At 50.2% G+C, this 20,936-nt stretch overlaps 3 protein-coding genes across 6 annotated transcripts; 2 read left to right on the forward strand and 1 right to left on the reverse strand.

Annotated features, from left to right (window-relative positions):
• Positions 1-112: 112 nt before the first annotated feature.
• Positions 113-2,765, forward strand: LOC111072371 (drebrin-like protein). Its single transcript, XM_022364207.2, has 5 exons — positions 113-793; positions 877-1,328; positions 1,394-1,570; positions 1,629-2,119; positions 2,172-2,765. Exons 1-5 carry the CDS (start codon positions 539-541, stop codon positions 2,402-2,404), a joined length of 1,608 nt encoding a protein of 535 aa, XP_022219899.2. The 5' UTR covers positions 113-538; the 3' UTR covers positions 2,405-2,765.
• An 825-nt stretch (positions 2,766-3,590) lies between these two features.
• Positions 3,591-8,330, reverse strand: LOC111072370 (BAG domain-containing protein Samui). 3 transcript variants are annotated; one of them, XM_022364204.2, is made up of 4 exons: positions 7,462-8,329; positions 5,482-5,590; positions 4,212-5,406; positions 3,591-4,145 (listed from the first exon to the last, which is right to left on the reverse strand). In XM_022364204.2, exons 1-4 carry the CDS (start codon positions 7,735-7,737, stop codon positions 3,836-3,838), a joined length of 1,890 nt encoding a protein of 629 aa, XP_022219896.2. In that variant the 5' UTR covers positions 7,738-8,329; the 3' UTR covers positions 3,591-3,835. The 3 variants fall into 3 exon arrangements, with proteins under 3 accessions (XP_022219896.2, XP_022219895.2, XP_022219897.2); XM_022364203.2 differs by having other exon boundaries at positions 4,212-5,590; positions 7,462-8,330; XM_022364205.2 differs by lacking the exon at positions 7,462-8,329 and adding an exon at positions 5,868-6,005 and having other exon boundaries at positions 4,212-5,590.
• A 2,558-nt stretch (positions 8,331-10,888) lies between these two features.
• Positions 10,889-20,554, forward strand: LOC111072373. Of its 2 annotated transcripts, XM_022364212.2 has the most exons (7): positions 10,889-11,532; positions 15,885-15,971; positions 17,897-18,013; positions 18,097-18,547; positions 19,080-19,637; positions 19,712-19,907; positions 19,986-20,554. In XM_022364212.2, exons 2-7 carry the CDS (start codon positions 15,951-15,953, stop codon positions 20,014-20,016), a joined length of 1,374 nt encoding a protein of 457 aa, XP_022219904.2. In that variant the 5' UTR covers positions 10,889-11,532; positions 15,885-15,950; the 3' UTR covers positions 20,017-20,554. The 2 variants fall into 2 exon arrangements, with proteins under 2 accessions (XP_022219904.2, XP_041449481.1); XM_041593547.1 differs by lacking the exons at positions 10,889-11,532; positions 15,885-15,971; positions 18,097-18,547; ... (1 more) ...; positions 19,712-19,907; positions 19,986-20,554 and adding an exon at positions 16,879-17,790 and having other exon boundaries at positions 17,897-17,988.
• Positions 20,555-20,936: the final 382 nt, after the last annotated feature.

The raw sequence follows: 20,936 nt of genomic DNA on the forward strand, positions 1-20,936 counted from the left end.
AAATGGCATGTTTAATTAATTTTGTGGTATTGAGTGGTGTAATTCAGTATATACCGAAATATTTTGAAAATAAGTGTAGGTATGTTTCAGTATGTTTCTGAGGGTCAGACGGTATATTTTATCTTGCAAAAACTGTGTAGGAGCAAATATTTAAAAGTCGATTTACACTAGGCCAATTAAATAAATGGAAGCGCTGCCCAGCCGTTACTTTTTATCACTGATGCACGCGTGACTTGGAGAAGCTGTGACCAGGAGCCAAGACCATCCACGCCGCTGGACATTCGCAGGTACGGAGACTGGAAAATCAATCAGGCCAGGCCGCTATCCTATGCTGTTTTGCTGTGTGTGTGCGAGAGAGTCGGCTGCAGTTGTGCATTTAATTAAAACCTAAGCCACTCCGAAGCCAGAGTTGGAGTCATTGCGGGGCGTTGGCTTTCACTCGAACGACGCGAAGACGCAGGCACAGGCACCCAAATAAGGTGAACCAGTGAAAGCTGGCCGAGATCTCTTTGTTCAAGGTCATTGGCAACCCCACACCATGGCCATCAGCTTCGAGAAGAATCGCGCGCAAATCATGGCCGCCTGGAAGGATGTGCTGGACGACAAGAGCGGCACCAACTGGGCGCTGTTCGGCTACGAGGGCCAGACCAACGAATTGAAGCTCGTGGGCTCCGGAGACGGCGGTGTGGAGGAGCTGACCGAGGACCTCAACAGTGGCAAGATCATGTACGCCTACGTGCGCATTGAAGATCCAAAAACCGGCCTCAAAAAGTACTTACTCATCAACTGGCAGGTGAGTCAGGACGGCTAATCTTATCGGCAGACACTTATCTAAACTCTAACCGGCTGCTCTTGTTGTTTCTTTTTATGCTGAAGGGCGAAGGCGCACCTGTTCTACGTAAGGGCACCTGCGCCAACCACATACGAGACGTCAGCAATCTACTTTCCGGTGCCCATCTGACCATCAACGCCCGTAATGAGGATGACATCGATCTGGAGCGCCTGCTGAAAAAGCTGAGCGCCGTCAGCTCTGCCTACAGCTTCAAAGAGCCTCGCGGCACTATGGAAGAGCAGAAGGCACCGGTGGGGACAAACTATACGCGTGTTATCCCAACCAAGGAGCTCAATGCCAGCGTCATGCAGGACTTCTGGAAGAAAGAAGAGGCCGAGGAGAAGCGCCGACTCGAGACAGAGAAAGATGCCAAACGTGTGGAGCTGCAGAAGCTCGAGCAGGAGGTTCGCAGCCGCGAGGAAAAGGAGCACAAGGAACGGGAGAAGCTAGTCATCAGCACCACCAAGCTCCAGCCGGCACATGTGCCCATAAAAACGTAACTACGTTTACTACCATTAGACACCATAACTTGGTGAAAATTTTTCCCATTTGTACTTGTAGTTCCCCGCAACCGCTCAGCCCCGAGAAAACCGCACCAGGATTTGGCAACAATTTGACGGATGCAGAGCGCATGCGCCAGGCACGTAACCAGGAGGCCCGAGAATTGATTGGCTCGCGTGTCGGCGCCGCCAAGGCCATGTTCACCAAGCACACCAGCGAGGGTCAACTGCAATCCAAGTGAGCAATCCTTCCTTTGCCATGGTTCCTATACTAATAGTGCGTTCTCTTCTCATAGACTCAATACGCAACCGCCGGCCAAACCAGCTCGCAACTCGATTGCCCAGCGAATCAATGTGTTCAACCAGAACCAGCCTCAGGAAGCATCTGTGCCTTCACCACCACGCGCTGTGTCGCCCATCAAACTGCCAGAAGTAGTAGAGACTGCTGCCCCAGTCGTTGCTATTGCTGCCGTTGTTGCTGCTGCTGCTGCGGCACCGGTGGCCGCTGAAATTGTCTCGACCATAGCCGAGGTGGAGGCCGAGACACAGCCAGTGGACGACTTGCCCCTGGCCCACGAGAGCGAGCAGTTCTCTACCATAAAACGATCGCCGCACAGTAAAACCAACTCGCTGCAGTCGCAGTCGCCGGACGAGACAACGTCTTCTAATGAGACGGACACGGCGGTGTATCAGGAGGAGGAGGAGGTGCGCACCAAAGTATCTGTCACCGTGCAGCAGTCGCAGTCGACCAAGACGGGCGCTCTAAGCACCTTGGAAAGGAATACATGTAAGCAGAAGCATTGTTTCAGTGTTTCCCCCTACTAATGCGTTTTCTTTAGTGACGGATTTGGTCAACGAGGACGACTTCATATGCCAGGAGAGCCTGGGGGATCTGGGTCTGCGGGCCCGAGCACTGTACGACTACCAGGCAGCCGATGAGTCAGAGATTACATTCGATCCGGGCGATGTCATTACGCATATCGATCAAATCGATGAGGGATGGTGGCAGGGCCTCGGCCCTGATGGAACCTATGGACTGTTTCCGGCAAACTATGTCGAGATCATCAACTAAGCAGCGACCCAAGTGCCAAGCAGCTGGGCCACCTTTTTGCTAGATATCTACATACATCCCTACTTTATGGAACAGGAACGAGAACTACTTAACATTTATGCCCAACTCTTGAACAATAATGCAGCACAGAGAGAACCGAACCTAGAGGAGATTCAACGATGACTAAATACGACTATAAGACGATTTCTATCGTGCATCACGTCTGTTTTTTACATACATATATTACATAGTACTACTTTATATAACGTACATTGCATACATCTACATATATATATATACTCGATGCCACATATGCGAACCCCGTCTGTGTCCTCTGTATACATACTTATTATTATTATTATATGATTACACGATTGTTTGACTTTTGAGTGTCGAAACCATGTTGCGTCCTTTTAAAATGTTCTTAATATACGAGTGCATACGAGTGTAAACCACTACTTAGTCAGTATTTAAGCCCCCTCTCCATTCCTCCCATCCCATCCAATCCAATCCGCCCATTTGCCCATCCTGGACTCTGTATATGTATTTAGATGGAGCGACATTTGTAACCTTTCGATAATAAACTTTGATAATTGTGCAACAATATTGTGGTATGGTCAACAATATCTACATTTATTCTCGTATTAATTAGTAGCATAAATAGTTATTCATAAGAGTTTTCAATAAGTGTATGTGTGGGTGTTTGTTTGCCTTTGTTTAACAATTCAACTGCAGCAAAGAAGCGGGCGGTGTAAGCGGTGTGCCCGGAGAGGCGAGGTGTGGCCAGCCAGCAAGCTCCATTTGCTGTGGATTTGTATGAGATCATACTGCCTGCTTGCCGCTGTTCCGTTCCCTTCCGTTTCGCAGTTGTCTTCTTGCACAATGATTATAGAAACTGGACTCGGATAGTCGTGATCTTCCATCGCTTAAACATAATCAGCTCTTTCAAGTGTCAAGCCACTGAGTTATCTAATATAAATCGTTGCTAAATCGTTTTCGGTTTGTTAACTTTCAAATTCTCTATGCAGGCACTTGCTTTTGTTTTGTCAATATTTCAATATCAAATTCCTTACTAGCCTAATCTATGCGGGTGTACGAAATGTACCATGTGGTGTATGAAGGATGGTGGGTGTACTGGATGTTGATGCCTTTGTTATGTCACATGAGATTTGCATGCTTATAGTATATACATATACAGTATGTAGTACGTATGTGGATATATGTATCTGTGCATGGAACACTATCAAAGATACGTGTATTCACATTCACTTCACATGCCGTTTAATCAATCAAGTTTACGCTGTCCGTTGATAAGTTCCAAACAAAACTCTCCCTCCCTCCCTCCCTCTCTGCTCGCTGTCGTCGCTGTCTCCCGCCCAATCATCACTTGAATTTGGTTAATTTGCGTAGCTGCCTCGATGTGGTGGTCGCCTTGTAGAGGCGCTCTGTTCATCATTCGGACGTCGAGGTGGTTGTCTCAGTCGAAGAGACGGTTTGAGCCGCCTCGGCTGCAGCTGGTGGAGCCTCCAATGCGGTGTTGGAAGTTAGTCCCTCCACAGCACTTGGTGGCGGAGGCAGAGGGATTGGCTCTTGGATCTTTGTAGCATCCTGTGGCTGTGGTGTCAGTGGCTCTTGCAACTCTGTGGCAGCCTCTGTGGCCGCCTGCTCGGTGAGCTGGGGAGCCCCAGCCTCTACACCTGCCGCCAGCCTAGCGTTCTCCTCGGCCTTGGCCTCCAGCACATTTATAGAAGCCTGAATGCATCTGAAAGGGTGAGGATTGATTGATTAGTAATGTAGAATCGGTAGATCAGGAGATGACAGCACTTACTTAATGGCTTCTTTGCGGGCTAGACGAATGCTGTCCTTGCCGTTTGTGTCGATGGTGTCAAGCTTGAGTAGATTGCGGGTTAGCATCTCGTCCAGGTAGGCATACTCCTTCTCCTGCCGCATGCCCTTGAACTGCTCTACCTTGGTCATCAGGTCGAGCACGTCGCGCTGGATGTCCTGAATCTTGTTGATCGAATCGAGAGTGTGGGGCGTCTGGGGTGGCAGCCCTGCGGCTCCATCTGCCGGAAACTGTTGCTCCGCCGCCTGCTGCTGCTGCTGCTGCTGAGTATTGAGTGGCGTTGGACGCGACTGCTGTGGCGAGAAGTGGGCCTGAGCCTGTGCAGAAGCATGGGCCTGAGCCTGAGCTTGGGCCTGGGCACTGGGCGGAGCATTCTGGTTTGGAATCTCCTTGTGGGCATTGATGATGGGCTCAGTCCGCCCCTCCACGAAGATGGGTATAGTGCGCACAAAGCTTCCCCCGGGCGTCTGTGGGGCAGGTGGCGGCGTCTGCTGCTTCTGCTGAGGATGCGTTTGCTGATGCGGGGCATAGTACGACTTGAACTGAGGCGGATGCTGCTGGGGTTGCTGCGGTTGCTGGTACTGTCCCTGCACCGGTGGACTGGTCTGAGTGCCAAATTGTGGCTGATGTACTCCAGGCGGGGGAGTGGGTCGCTGCTGCTGTTGGTACAGCAGGTTCTGCTGCTGTTGCTCCGGCGGAGGGGCAGAGTGGGAGCGGGCTGCCTGGTCCTGCTCGGCCACACTCTTCACACCCATGTCCACAGTGTTGCGCAGTCCATGCTGATTCAGATTCACGGGTGCGGCACAATCCACCTCAGAACGTCCGGCAGGATCCTCCGTTTGGATGGCCGCATCGCAGAGACGCTTCGAGGGCGATTGCGGCACCTGCTGCTGCTGTGAGGCAACAGGCACATACTGCTGCTGCTGTGGCGGCACAGGGTAGTCCTGCTGGTAGTACTGCTGTGGCACAAACTGCTGCTGCGGCTGCGGCTGTTGTGGAGGCACGGCGCCAGTCGCCGGTCCCTGGCCTCGTCTGGCCCCAAAGCCATCGGGGATGTACTGACGGAACTCCGAAGGCAGCCGGTTGAAGAAATCGTCGTCGTTGTCCATGTGATTGTTGGCACCGCCAGCCATGCGGCCCCTCCTGCCCATAGTCGAGAACTGGGGGAACCCAAAGTCTGCGTCATCAAAATGGGAGGAAAAGGCATCGTCAGCATTCGTTTGGGGGGGACCATGCAAACTACTCCGCTTACGTGAGTCGGCGAAGCCGGCAAAGGGATCGTGGTGCATCCGCCCCAGGCGTGAGCGCGGGAACATGTTGTCCATGTCCATATCCATGTCGGGTTCGAATCCAAAGGTCGGCTGCAATCACAGATCAGATCGAGAATTGTTATGAGAACAAGTGCGAAAAGCGAATGCGAATGAACGAACGGGGGAATGGGGCATATGGGGCACATGGGGGGAGAGTGTAAAGTGTAGAGTGTTTGGCTCGGTGGGCGAATTGTTTATAAATAACATCATGACTCAGCGAGAGGAGAGGCACTTGTGGAGAGCAGACTACAGCAATAATTCGACACGAACGAACAGCTGTTTGCACTGCCCGTTGAGAGGCAAGGGGAGCCACTCCGACGCCTCTTACCTTTGCAATCGTATTCCGGATTGACTCTATTGTTTGCTCTAGCAATTAACAATTATTGTTGTTCTGTTAAAAATTTACTTTATTTCACTTTTGCTGTTGCTCTTTGTTCGTTCTGTTCGGCGGCTTGTGAATGAATGAGCAGAGCAGTCGGACGCTGAAGGCGTTTTATAGCAATGGTCGCCCACTCTCGGATCTTCTCTGGCGTTCTCGTAATTTCTCGTAGTTTCTGTCTAGCTCTAGCTATCGCTCTCTCTCTCTTTTACACTCCCTCTCCCGCTGTAGAAAATAAACTTGAGTCTGTCTTGAGAGGACACTCTCTCTTTGTTTCTCACCCTCTTATGGAAGAGCAGCTGTAAACATGGACTTTTTGTGGGAGGGTACATTAACTTGTTGATGACGTTTGGATGAGGAAACGTCACAGTGTTGTGGGCTCTGCTCTGCGTTGGCCAAGCAGTTGAGCAACCCAAAAATATCGCCCACGCCTCTCGTATTAGACAACTGACTTGCTTACACAAACGTACATAAATATATAGCGTCAGTCAATATTATATATTACTGTATGCTGCTGCCCACCTACTAAGGAGAACGCACACACACACACGCAGATACGAAGCCCATCCAATAGTCGCTATTTCGCTAGAGAGCAGCACGTCAAGAGAAATAGAAACAGAGAGCTGGGGCAGCATACAAAGAGAGGGAGTGAGAGAGAGACACAGCGCGCGTCCATTAGCTTGAGGTTTTTTGTTTCTTCTAGAAATTTTCGAATATTTTCAGCGAATCGAGCGCCAAATCTTTTTGTTCTTGATAGATTGGATGGCTGGCCAATAGATTAGGCCACTAAAAAACAGCTGTACTTTTGGCTCTGTGGTAAATTTCCGCACGCGTTGCCGCATTTATCAAACGCAGAGCTGCCCAGAAGAGTGCTTGACACGACAGCAGTCTTCCCTTTCCTTGCCTTTCCCACACCAGGCGCAGAACAGCAGCGGCTAAGAGACAGCAGCCCAGTCTGAGTAGGTCAATAGTGTATGCATACATACTTGACACACTGTGCCCACAGCTGCCACAATGGGTTGCCTGCTTGGTTGCCTGCTTGGTTGGTTGGTTGGTTGGTTGGGTGCATCTAGCAGCTGGGTACGAACGCACGCCCTCTCCTCCCACTCAGTGGGGGGCTTTTACGCAACCTCCAACCGACTTTTCCCATTGTTTGTGCCCGTTTTTCGATTCGGAAAGTCTACAATGGAACCGAGGGCAGTGCGAGAAGAGACGGTGAAGGATTCGTATATCCGCAAAAAAATCGAACAGTTGCAACGTCAGGGTACAGTGAAGCAGTGGAGAATGGCAGTCGAATAGGCCATTTCGCAATAAATGTAATGAGCATTCCTCTCTGGAGCAGTTTCACTGTAATTGAATTTCCACACAGCCTACAGACAGCATCAGCAGCGACAACAACAACAACAAAAACAACAATGATACGCATCCGAATATGTCCAAGCGACCTTGCCTGGCGCCAACCTTGAAGCTCGCTCACTGACGCTCGTCTCCCCGTCCTCGTCCCCACCCCCTCCTTCACGACTGACCCGTGAAGTCCACTCACCTGAAAATGTTGCTGCTGTTGATTTGTGGGAACCTGCTGCTGAGGATGCTGCTGCTGGTGCGGGGGTCGCTGCCTGGGCGATCCGTATCCGGGCAGAGTGCTGCTGTTGAATTGCGGGTGCGGCTGCTGCTGGTGCGGGGATCCATGGGCTCCGCTCACGTACTCCCGATTGATGGGTATATTGATGCCCGAAACATTGCCAGGGCCTCCGTTACCGCCCGCACTGGCCTGAGCCTGGGCATGGGCCTGATTCGGTGCTATCACAGTTGGCTTCATCTCAGTTTCGGAGTTGTTTCCTTAACCTTTAACCCTGCCGTTGCCGTAGCCGTCACCGTAACCGTGTTCTCGAGTCCGGAGTGAAAATAATTTTTTTTTCTGAGTTTCTTTTTAACTTTTGAGGCTTTTCGAAAACGTTGCTGCGGCAGAGATTAGTTTTTGGATGGGACACAAACCAGCTCTCGGATCGTGCGGGGGAATGGAGTGCGGGTTCACCTTGAACGACGACAGCGACGACGACGCGTGCTGCTCTGCTCTGCTCGTTCTCGTATGTTCCGCTGCGTTGCGCGTTAATTTTCGCCGCTTTTGTGGGCGCTTCTCCGGCTGATACTTCTCAACGGCTGGCTCCTGCTAATCACTCTGTTTCTCTTGTCCCCGCGTCGCCTTCTCCGGGTGTGATGTCACTTCTGGCCACACTTTCTAACACACAGACACGCCGACACTTTTTTTTCCACTTCCACTTTTCGATTTTTGCTTTTTTAGTATTTCCGCTGCAATCTTTTGTCTCCCTTCCACTCCTCTCACGTGTGTGTGCTTTTGTATTTCTATATTCAATTTAAAATATATATAGATTTTTTATTTTTGCACATTGCCGCCGACTCACACACACACACACACGCACGCACACTATCAAGCACACACTTTGATTTTGTTGTTGTTTGTTTAGCCAAATATCCACGTAGTCTGCGCCGTCGTCCGTTCTTCACGCTGCCAAAGTTGCTCGTCGATTGAGCGCCATCGCCGTTTGCTAGTGGCCCCAAAGCAAATGGCTCCCGCCGTCGCTGGCGTTGGGGCTGCTCTCTTACTCTCTCTACCTCTCTCTCTATCTGTATGTGTGTGTGTGTGTTGTCTTGCCACGCGGTTTGTGTGTGTTAAGCTTTGCTTGGCTTCTCTGCCATATGTCGAACCTGTCTCCGTGTCTCAGTCTCCTCTCTCCACTCCATCAGGTTAAGGCCTAAATAGGTAAACATTTTACTGTCTCTCTCTCTCACTCTCCAACTGACGCTCTCTGCTCTCTTTGGTTTCTGCACTGATCATTGCCCAAGATACACACACATCAGATTTATAAATAGACGGACGTGGAGACGACGCGACGATGGGGCTAGAAAGCTGGCCGAGAGCGGCTCTCAGAGACGAATTCCATGGCAGTCGCAGTCGCATGGCTTCTAGAACGTGTAACCATAAGCCAGAGCGCCGCCTACATGTCCGCCGCCGCCACACACTCACACACATCCACTGCGTCACCAGCGGCAGCAGGGGTAAACAGTTGTCGTCGCCCACTAACGGAGTTGTTCAATCGTCAATCAATCCATCAATGGGTTCGTGACTAACGATCTGTTATGCCCCGATCTGCTCCCCCATTCGAGACCCTTCTGCCGCAAAGGTGAGGGCGCCGAAATGTCTTCTGCAATCAACCGATATGACGATCGGCTGATAACTGCCAACTGCTTACTTGACGCCCTGGCCAAAAACTGTTTACTTAGCTCTGCTGCTGCCTTTTGTAGAACGATGCGTCATCTGCGGCCAAGGCATTTTCCTCAGAATGCCAAATGATGCATATGTATGTACATATGTATGTATAGTCGCCTGGCCGGCGACACGCCCACACAGAAAGCTGCTTTAACCGTTCGATGTATTTTCCAAATATTTTCTAGCTTCTCGCCCGAACAACAGCGTCGACCAAGCAAATAAAATTGAAATAATTCATAATTAAATATTGCACACATCTTTATAGAGAGAATACGCATATGAATACAACACAATGATAAACATACATATATTTATATAACAAGTATACATACATATGTATAAAGGGGAATGCCATCTAATATAGACACAAAGGCGAAACGCAATGCAAAAACGAAGTCAAATTCATGTTGCATCCCAGACGTTTTTCCTCGGAATTCTAAAACCGAAATTCTAAAACACAAAATCACAAAGATAAAACATCGAAGCTAGAATTCTCTCTCCATAAAATACGGATCCAAGATCATTCTAGACATGGTTACCGTAATCCCCACAAAGAATCAAAAATAAATTGTCATCAACAGTTATTAAAATATCTGATACACAATATCAAGAGAAAAACTGAGTAAAATCCATTAGGTTTCTGCCAAGTTGCTGGGCAAGAGTGGCTGATAATTCTAGTGAGAGTATCGCATGCGAATGCGTTCCTTTTATGGGACCCTGTAACCCGTCAAAACAAATCGAATCGAATCGAATGAGTCAGTCGCGCGTCAAGTGTTTGTGTTGTCTGGAAAAAGCTGAAATCGGAGAATGACCGAAAGCGATATAGGAGTAGCGAAGAATTGGATAAGCATTGGAATTGAAATTGGAATAATCAGAATTGATTCATTCAATGCAATTACTCAGAAAGTGTTTACACTTGGATATGCATACCGACATACATATATTTTATATGTATATGCATACTGCAAACCAATTTCTTAATGGCTACTTATAATAATAAATTTGTGTTTACACTGGACACAGTTCAGGTACATTGAGTACAATGAATGTTTAAATATTTTCGACATTCCATTGCTCTTCTGATCCCACTGTTCCTCTGGCGCTGCACTGCTTTACAGTTGGTGTCCAAACATGGCTTCCATTAACCGTTTCATGAGCGTATCGACAGTCTTTCGTTATGGTTAGTGGGTGCGGTGGGGGAAATGGCAATTCCCAGATTATTGCTGGGGTGGCGTTAATTTCCTACGGACAGGTACCGCTACTCGTATACGTATATAAGGCAACAAAACAAACCTGGCCACCAAACCTGGCCCACCAATTATATAACTGAATCAACGGTTTTTACGCACTCTTTCTCTCTCTCTCTCTTTAGTGTCGTCTCACTCACAGTCGCACTCTCACTCACTCTCATCCGCCGTCTTCAGCTGTGCTTTGAGTGAGCTTTAATTTTGGCGCGCTGCGACAGAGCGCATGCTCGGCTCAGGTTCCCATTCATGACCCTCGGCTGTAGGCTGGCTCTCTGCCACTAGCGCTGCCGCTTCCGTTGCCTCTGCCCGTTGTCGGTGTCGGTGTCGGTGTAGGTGCCGTGCCTCTGCCTTTTGCACTCCACTCGAGCCGAGTCCTGGCTGAGCGGTTTCCCTGCAAGCGCTTTCCTTTCAGTCTCTGACCAGCGTTTGAGGCGTTTTGTTTGGCGCTCTCTATCTTCCACCACACGACACTCACGCGGCGGCTGCAGCTCGTTTTTTAGTTCCTTTCCTTCCACTTTTCTCGCGCTGCGTTTCTTGCGGTTTGCCTTTCATTGTTTCTCCTACTACTTACCTTACTCGCTTTGTGGCTGCTGTTGTTGCTGTTGCTCTTGCTGTTGTGGCCGTGGTTACTGCTGCTACCCGCCACCCGCCATACGATACACACGCTGCTGGCACGGCACCACGGCAAGGCAGAACAGAACACACAACAGTAAACGGCAGCCCTAACTGTCACAAAATTCAGTTTTTGCGTTCACACTGAGAGAAAAGCGACTCGGAAACTCGTAAACTCGTAAACTCGTTAACTCGGAACGGAGCTAAAAACGAATCAAAATTTCTACGTTTGCGGCCGCTGCGGCGTCCTCGTCGTGATATAACAGTCTTCGAGGAGTTGCTTGGTTCCGCTCACCCTGTGCGACCCTCTCTCACCCTCCCACTCATCCGGGAGTTTCTCTTTTTCGTCGTTGCTGTTGCAGCAGCAGCAGCAGCAGGAGTCGGACTCGAAGACAAAATCCCCCATGCTGCAGTTACATTGACCCAACGCCGGACGAAGGAGTCAGCAGAGGAGCGCAACGATAATGTAAGTTTAGCCATTCCCTTAACGGTCCCTTAATGGGTCGCTTACCTGGTCGATGACGCCTGACCCTCCACCCGTTCCACAACTCCTCCTGCTCCTGGTTCCCGCTAAACGCAAATGCCCCGAAAATTACACTCCTATATGGCGTAATTTGCGGCTTTTGGCTTACTCCTATTCCATTTTAGTGAAATTATTTTGTTGTTGTTTTGTTTTTGCGTTCTCGATGCTAAGGCACGCAACCGGGGAATTAACGGAATCCCAGTCCCAGTCGCAGTCCCAGTCCCAGTCCTGTGGCAGTAGCAGTAGCGCGTAAGTGTTTTCCATGTAAATCATGCCCCACGGGTCGTATGTGTAATGTCTGGCCCCAGACCAAGGCTGTGTCGGGCCCAGGTCGTGCCCCTGTCATCTGGCCGTCAAATGCAAATTGGTGTGAAAATGCCACGAAACGTGACTATGGCGGCGGGGAATACTGCGATGACTCCACTCGACTAAGGGCCATGCATAAGGGCTGCAGTGAGGATCTGGTCTAGTATCGGTATGGATGTGCCGTGTTCGGAGGTACGCATACTCTGTGCTTGATTACATTGATTTGGATAGACTTCATGGGGCTCAACCAGGTATCTGCTTGCTCTCCTGCCTACGTGATTTAGGTCCTTACTTTATTCCCACTTCCGTTTAATTTATTTGCTTGGATTGTATTTGATTGGGGATTGAGTCATATGTTTCCATATCCATTTCTAATCTGCCTACAAATATCTGATAAATAATATCCACTAAATTATCTATTAATTGAAAAGGTTCTGTCTTCTGTTCGCTCCCCTTTATCTGATATGTATCCCCCTCAATCCCCATCCATTCGACAATTAAAAGGCTCCATTTTGCTTAATTTCCCTTGTTGCACACAACAAACAAAAAAAACAAGAACATGGCCCAAACTCGGTTGTGTGTTCCTGTTCCTGTTCCTGTCATTGCATATGTAAAACGAAATTAATATTTTGAGGCATGCACAACGTCCCCTGGCTGCCGGATCCCTGCCACGCCACATCAGGCTAATTATTTATTTAAATTGAGTTCCGACAATGGCTAAAACTTTGCCAGCCGAGTGCTTCATCAGACACAAGTTGTCACTTTCTGACGGGGTTTCCCCTGAATAAAGAATGGGAATGGGAATGGGTTTGGTCATGAATGCAGTTAATTAGCTTTCTGCGGAAGAGGATGGTGGGGCTGTAGGGAATGGTGAGGTGGAGGCTGCACTGAATGAGAGGGAAGATGAATTGCATGGCAAATCAGGGCTGATGTCCTCGGGTCGGATTATGTGCGCCATCATGGGGGGAACAGTAACGCCCGCCCGGGCGATCCATTTCACTTTTATTGCCACTGCGATTGCAACACTTTGTCTCTGTCAAGGATGTGGGGGAGAGCGGACAGCAAGGAGCACAGGGGTCCTAGCAAGCGGCACGGTCAGCAGATAGCCAGTGGCCACTGGCTCAATGGAATAGTTTCTGCTGGTCCCAGCGTTTGTTTAGGAGCCGTACCCAAGCGAACTACTCAAATATTTGCCTCCAGCATTGGATGCTCTTCGATGCGATGCTCATGAAATCCACAATCAGCCATCCCCCCGCTTCCCTGGGCCCTCCGTCATGTTAATAAACCATTTTATGGCAGCACGTGTCCCCGAAGAGAAAGTTTCTCTCTGTCGAGGAGGAGTGGGACTCCAATCCGGCCGGTCCATATCCATTGACAGCCTCCCCAGACAAAGCGGCGCTATTTGGTTGCCGGCTTGGCTGTGAGCCCTTATCCAGTCGTGTGTGGCCAACATGATGTCCTCTCCCCATCACCATCCTCTGCGATTTCATCTACTTTGTGTGCCGCATGCCTCATGCCTCTGGCCTCATGTGTACGGAAGCAGAAGGCTCGCTCGGTTCGCTTTGAATTTATTTAAAACTGCCTGCCTGGCAGAGAACGAAGCAAAACTTAATCGCCCTTCACAACATATATATTTAGATAGAGCTTCCTTCATATGTGTGCGTGCGTGTGCGTGTCTTTGCTGTTTGTGTCCTTTGGCCCGAGACATTTATCATAAACAAAACCCGTGGAAAAGGCACAATTTTTGTGCACAGTCACTGAGCAATCCAGGCGCTGCGGGGGCTTCGGCTTCGGCTTCCGCTTCACTCCAATCCAATCCGCCGGCATTGACTCACCAGCGATGGAGTCATAAAGCCCGCTCCATCCTGCTGCCAGCCCGCGTTCCCCAGTAGGTGTGGCTTCTGTTGCCCCATTGCATGTATTTTATTGCTCATGTAGAATGTCTAAACGATATAATTGACTGCCAGCCGGCATGGGTATGGGTTGGGGTATGGGGAGGTGGAGTAGTACAAGGCCGGATTCCAGCTAATTTATATACTATGTACATACATATCGTACTATATACTCCATACTATATACGAGTAATATTCCTGCCCCACCACCTCCCCTTTCGACTGACATTGGGCAGAGCAAAAAGTCGAAATTAGAAGTCGATTGATTGCCAATGATAATGAAAGAAACTGTCGTGGCAAAAAACAAGGGAAACTAAAAAAAAAACCATTAAGTGGAAAAGTTGGCAGCCCATGAAAATCTTGACAAGCCCAATGAGACGCTGCGCGGGGTGGCAGGGAGGGACCAATTTAATTTGATTAAAGTTTCCCATAAATTCCGAGCCTCGCTCAATGTCTCTGGGCCTTGGCGCATGCAACACTTTTTTTTCCCCGGGCAAAATGCTCTTGGCAAACAGCCCACAAGTAATCGGGGGGGGAGACAGACAGGCCACCCCACAATGCGATTTCATTAGGAGTTTGTCGGTGAAATTCAATGCAAAAATGTTTTCCAATCATGGCCCCTAAAATATTTGGCCACAGGCTAAGCAAACACAAAACGCTCACATGGCCGCAGAGGACGAAGACATCCCAGGACTGGCACACAAGCGAATCGATTCCGAGTTGCAGTTTTCCGGGGAAACCTCCTCCAACCTTCCTGGCCATAAAAAGTGTGGCAGATTCGCCAGCGAAACGGCAAAGCGGAACGGCGACGAGGCTTGGAGGAGGACACTGCTAGGAGGCGAGCGAAGTGTCACATCAATTGATTTGAATTGAATGTCGGCGCACTGGTCGTGCCACCTCAGCATCTCCACAAAGGGGAGTGGGGGGGAGGGGGGGTAGGGGCCTGACTGCAGACTATTTATAGCCACTGTAATGGTGATTGGATGCACTTGAGAATCCATGCCGGTGTGGTGTAGTCCGAGCGCTGCTAAGCAGCCATTTCGGCTGATCAATTGCCTGTGGATACCATCGAGATGATGAAGAGGATTGACTGCTCTAATTTCGTAATTTTTGTGTGGGGAAAAAAAAGGGGCAGCAGGGGGGCAGCAGGGCTGAAGCTGACTGGCAAATGGCAGCTGCTTCTGCTGTCGTGACGCGTGCCTTATCTGCTCCTCCACGGATGTGTCAGTCAATTTAATGCCCGTGGCCCGACGACAACGTGCCGGGAATGAAATTACAACAAAGCGACACTTTTCCTCATTGCCTCAACTCGGAGACACTTATGCAAATGTGGCGGATTCCAAGTGCACCCAAAGGATGGCCTATCCACATACACATCCGTGTGTGTGTGTGTGTGTGTGTGTGTGTGTGTGTGTGTGGTTACATAACTGTGATGTGTACTGCCTACGACTTGACTTTGTGATGAGGCGTCAGTGTCGTCTCTCTGGGGCGCTTCCGCGGCGGAAGCATTGGCGGAAGGAAGGCCCAACCAACTGTTGCAAGGACAGCGCCGAGAGTGAACTTAGCCTTGCCCACAGTTGCGGGGACACAAACAAGCGAAGCACCGCCGGATGATGGCCAGGGGCTCATCACGATGATGGCTGGCTGGGCCAACCGCAACCTCTGGCATTTCAGCCCAATTCGAATACCAATACTAGGAGAATCCTTCTCTGTGTGTGTCTGTCTGTCTGTCCCTCTGTCTGTCTGTCTTGCTGTCCCTCTAATGAGATGCAACAAAGACAGTGTGGCGTGGCAGAGTCAACGTCAAGGTCTGTTTACTTCCGCGACGAAGGCGCTGGCAAAGACATCCATTATGTCTCGGCTGAGGTGGGTTGTCGTTGCCGTGGCGGCCCTGGCAGTGGCAGTGGCAGTGGCAACAGCTTGCAACTTGCCACTTGCACTTTCATCAGGGCCAAAACCAAAACAAAAGCGCAGACCGACAGATAGACAGACGGAAGAAAAGACCTCCCCACAGCCTGCTGTCCCAGCCTTCCCAATGAAAGGATTCATAACCCAAACCCCTTCTTTTACCCCTTTTTCTACTTCTTCTTCTTGCAGCACTTAGTTTTTGGCCAATTCGTTTGACAATTGAGGAAGTGAGCCGCAACTTTTAAATGAAGAAACATGGGGAATGGCATGAACAAGGTAAGATCCAAATTTATGGTTGACAAACAGTTTCAAGGTTCGATTCGGTTCGGGCCATGCCACACAATAATTTCACTTTTTTCGCTGCTATTTAAATTGATTTTCACAAAATAACACACAAAATATAAAAGCCAGGACTGAGGGTAGAGTAATTTACCGTCGAAACGATTTGTGGACTTTGTGCAATTGATTTAAATTGATTTAAATTGATTTAAATTACATGTAGATTATTTTTAAGCCTGACCCTTAGCCCTCTATAAAATATAAATTTAATTTAAATTGGTTTCAGCAATCTATGCTCTGTGCAGATCTGCACATAGAAAGACAGGACTAGATTTTGCTCTCTGACTTACCACAAAAAAAGAGATAGCCGTATGGGAAGGCCATGCAGCGAGAGCGAGAGAAACATAGGCGTTAGCTTGGCGTTTTAGTCTATCTGATCATATAACTAGATCATATATTATCTCTTGCTCGCACTGCCAGCTTTTCACCAAGTGCTTTAACATCGAGGTCTAGTCCTAGTTCCATTCAAACATAAATTCCACGAAATAATACAGTTCTGTCCCATCATCGATATATCGATATCGATAAAATAAAACATTTCTGTCTCCTGGCTGCGGAACTTTCGTTTCGGTATCACGCTACGAATTAACGTAAGAGGCGACCACGCGCACTTTTCTGAATTTTAGTTTCAAGGTGAAATTGGTGCCCCTGCATGCATCCAAATCGTTCCAATCGCAGATTTTCGTCACGCCACTTAGAAAGTTGCCACCAAAATCCAACCGAAGCAAAGTTCGAACGATTCCGAAAGAGGTAAATCAAAACGAAGCCCAGAAACGTGCACGATTTGTATGAAAAATATATTTATATCTGAGCAGACAATCGACTGGCTACAGAATCAAACAGGCAAAACGGCATTAAGCAGCACGTCCAGGACATAAAATAGCAACTACGACAGCATTGCAATTGGATCACAGAAATCTACACACTGATGTCCCGGCCAGGCGCCTCTGCAGCTGCCAGCAGTGCTGCTGGCAATCTGTGCGACCTGGGCGCGTGCATCACCAATCCCCTGGCCAACCCCGATTTGTTTGTCAATCTGCGCGGCCCACTCGCCACGGCCGTAAAGAAGCTTTTCCAAGGAACGTCGCCCGCCAGACGACTGACTCTGAATGGGCGCAGCTCCCACGAGTGCTCCCGGCGATCGAGTGCCGCCGATGAGAACGCTTCGCCGAATTGCTTGGCTCAAAGCAAGCTCAGTTTAAGCCCTCGGAAAGGGATGTTGCCAAGAAAACTGGACGAACGGAAGCTGGAGAAGGAACTGAAAGGAAAACTGATAGGAGGGGCAGAAAAAGTTCGTTGTGGGAATCAGCAGATCGTCGAATATACGATCCAATGTCGAGTGATCGTGAACCGACCACAACCGATCAACCAATCGAACTACTTGAAGATTTCCCTGAATAAGCTGACGAAATCCGTTGCCAGGATTAAGCTGCCGTCGGCAAAGTGGCGCTTCGTGGTTAATGGCATCAACAAAAAGACCTTGTGCGTGATTTTCCATCGCATTAGAGACGAAAACGGCCTGCAAAGTGTAAGGTTCGATCGGGTCGTCATTTTCAAGCACGGGAAGTACTTCCTCTACATAGACGACAAGAAAGTCAGTCTGAACGGGGCCCCAGTCACGATCAAGTCTGCGGCGGATGTTGAGATATTGGTGGACATTATGGAGATGCTGACCCTGACCAGCGACCTTGTGGAGATAACCGAGGATGCATATTAGGAGGCACTGCCACTAGTCAGCCTTCGAGCCTTTTAAATTGTACAAATAAACCTACATAAAATACTCGCATATAAATTGAACTATGAGATAAACAATAATCCCTATTACTTATCACTCATTGCCCCCTGTCCTTGTCCTGTTGCAGGTCTTGCCGGGACTGTACGTGGGAAACTACCGCGACTCCAAGGATCACGCGCAGCTGGAGAGGTTCCAGATATCGCATATCGTCGCCATACATGACAGTCCCAGACGTCTCTTGCCGGTACGTGAACAACACAACACAACAAAACACCAACCCATCCCACTCGCAGGCAGCGATCTGATCTCTGTTCCGATCTCTTGCAGGACAAACACTACCTGTGCGTGATGGCCTCGGACACGCCGGACCAGAACCTCTCCCAGTACTTCTCCGTCTGCAATGATTTCATCCACGCCGCCCGGCTGCGGGAGGGCAACGTGCTCATCCACTGCCTGGCGGGGATGTCGCGCTCGGTGACCGTGGCCGTGGCCTACATCATGACGGCCACGCACCTCAACTGGAAGGAGGCGTTGAAGGTGGTGCGTGCGGGTCGCGCTGTGGCCAATCCGAACACCGGCTTCCAGAACCAGCTGCTGGAGTTTGAGCAGTTCAAGCTGTCAGAGGAGCGGCGCCGGCTACGGGAACGATTCCCGTCCGCGGCCCTGGAGCAGCTGGACCGCCTGAAGGTCGCGACGGCACTGAACAACTACAAGGAGCTGCTCCAGAACCGGGACATCTGCGAGGGCAACTGTTCCCGCGGCGAGAAGTGCCCCACAGGTGCGCACACTTCCCCTTCCCCTTTCAGTCCCGTAAACGACGCGATAGCCGACGAGGGGGCGGCGGCTCCAGTGGATCGGCTGCAGACCGAGACCCTGAAGTTTGTGGTAGAAAAGTGGAAGCGCCAGACCTTCGAGCGGACCCACAAGAACCTACACGAAGAGTCCTCTGGCTGCCGCAACAGCAGCTCCGGCGAAGAGATTATGCCCAACGTGCGTTACCACAATGCGGACAGCGACAGGGGGCGATTCGTGAACAATCTGGACGGGGATCCAGAGGAAGACGTCCGCCACAGCGCCTGCACGTCGCACATGAAGCGTCTGGCCAGGTGGTACGAGACCACGCACCCTCCGCAGCAGGCGCTGGTAGTTCCACAGGTGGCGCAGGCTCTGACCAAACGGCGCAGGCTGCGTAAATCCAAAAAGAATCCCAAGGGCGGCAAAAAGAAAACACCGATAGACCAATAAAAGATTTTCCGTGCTCGCAAGTTATTTTAAAGCTATTTTCCATCCATCTTGTTGTGTGCTTGCAGGCGTGTGCAACATGGACCCCACCAAGGGACTGTTTCGGCGCCGTCCCTCGACGGCCTCGACCCACTCGCGTTTCCGTGCCCAATCCTCCAACGCCAACAACGCCTCGTCCAGCACGCTCAGTGTAAGCGGCGGCGGTGGCGGCGGCGGTGGCGTCGCTGCCCAGTCCTGCCCCACATCGCCCAAGCACTCGCCCCTGCCGCTGCCCCGCCGCTCGGTGGGCAACGAGCGCACCACCATACCCGAGGACGATATTCCCCTCGACCAGCCGCCCACCACCTCCAGCGAGGCGGCCCAGTATGCCGCTGCCATCGAGGAGGCCCGCCGAGAGCAGGAGCAGCGCTCCCAGCTCCCTGGTAAGAGCCAGGGACTGGCCTCGGCGAGGCCAGGAAGCTCCACGAGCGGCGCTTTACGGGTGAACAGTGCAGGGAGTCGGAGGGAGTCCAAGGGCAGGGACGGCTCCGACGGCTCCAGCTCCCAGCTGCAGCGCAGTGCCAGCACCGTGAGCGGCTTTGGGGTGCGTCCGCGGAGCAGTCCAGCAGGTCTGCATGCCTACACGGGTGAGTGGGGCCCTTTAACCCCACTTCAAATCTCTAACACATAAGACATTCTTTTGTTCTGTTCTGTTCTGCAGGTTCGGTTCCCTCCTTCATCCACGGATCACGCGTGGATCTGCGGGACCCCGACAAGGGTTCCGCCATTTATCTGGGCTGCTCCGCACCGCGGGCCTCCACGCTGTCTATAGCATCGTCGCGCGGCTCGTCGGGTGGCTCGGCGCCTCCGTCGCCCTGCAACACACCTCCAGCCAGTCCACGTCACATGGTTAAGAGGTCAGTACTCGATTCAGCATCATCCAATCCCTTGCTAATCATAGAGAGAGCCTCCTCCTCCTCTTCCTTCCCCTACAGATCCACTAGCCTGGTGAAAAAGCCGAGATGAAGGCCCGGCCAGAGGGGGGCATTGTACGCAAAACACTGGAACTACTTAGTCTTTAATCTGTAATCCGTAATCCGTAATGCCTAGGCAACCGGCATGGCATCCCATTGGTAAACGCGCGCGAGACCTGCAGCATTATTTGGAGAAGATGGAGGATTGCGTGGGAATCGCTGGCTAATCTTTGGCTTACTTCTTTTAGACGCCAAGGCTGTGTGGCATCCTGCGTTGCCTGCTTTTGGCTGCTGGGCCTCGGCTTTGGGAGCAGCTTGAATCAAAATCAAATGTGGAGAGTTTATTTTTCAGAGACGCATTTAATAAGTACCGACATATACATATACACACACACATATTTACTGTATATAGCGTATATAGCGTACTCGTATGTACATACATACATATATTTATACGAGCAGATTTGTTGTCGGTCCCAGTCTGACCAGCAAGGACTAAGGACTGGCCGACCGACCACCCCCTAGGCCCAGGATTAGGTTCAGGCCCAGCCCCTGGCAGCACGACGGGCATTTGTTAGTTTTTTTTGTACCAATCAAGCGAGGCGTGGCGTGGCGAGGAGAGGCGAGGCAGTTGGCAGTCGCACCGCACAATAATTGAGAATTGTACAATTGCGTATTTTTGATTAGATTCATTGTTGAAAATATTTTGATAGCAAAAACAAAAAAATAATGGTTCCACAGGGAAACCAGAAACAGAAGCGTTATATACATTCATACCTAGCTGATATTGATATTGATACTCGGCCCCGTATCGAGATTGTTACTGTAGAGTTGTTGCATTGTGTAGCATTGAATATATAAACCAAGTTTATTAGCTCACTCCTCACACCCCCACACGCTCACTATCACTCTCTCTCTCACTCTCTCTCGTGAGATAAACAATACTGGAGGATATTTCAAAATTAGGGCAAT

This window comes from Drosophila obscura, unplaced genomic scaffold (genome assembly GCF_018151105.1).
Source record: "Drosophila obscura isolate BZ-5 IFL unplaced genomic scaffold, ASM1815110v1 contig_1, whole genome shotgun sequence".
NCBI classification, from domain to species: Eukaryota; Metazoa; Arthropoda; class Insecta; order Diptera; family Drosophilidae; genus Drosophila; species Drosophila obscura.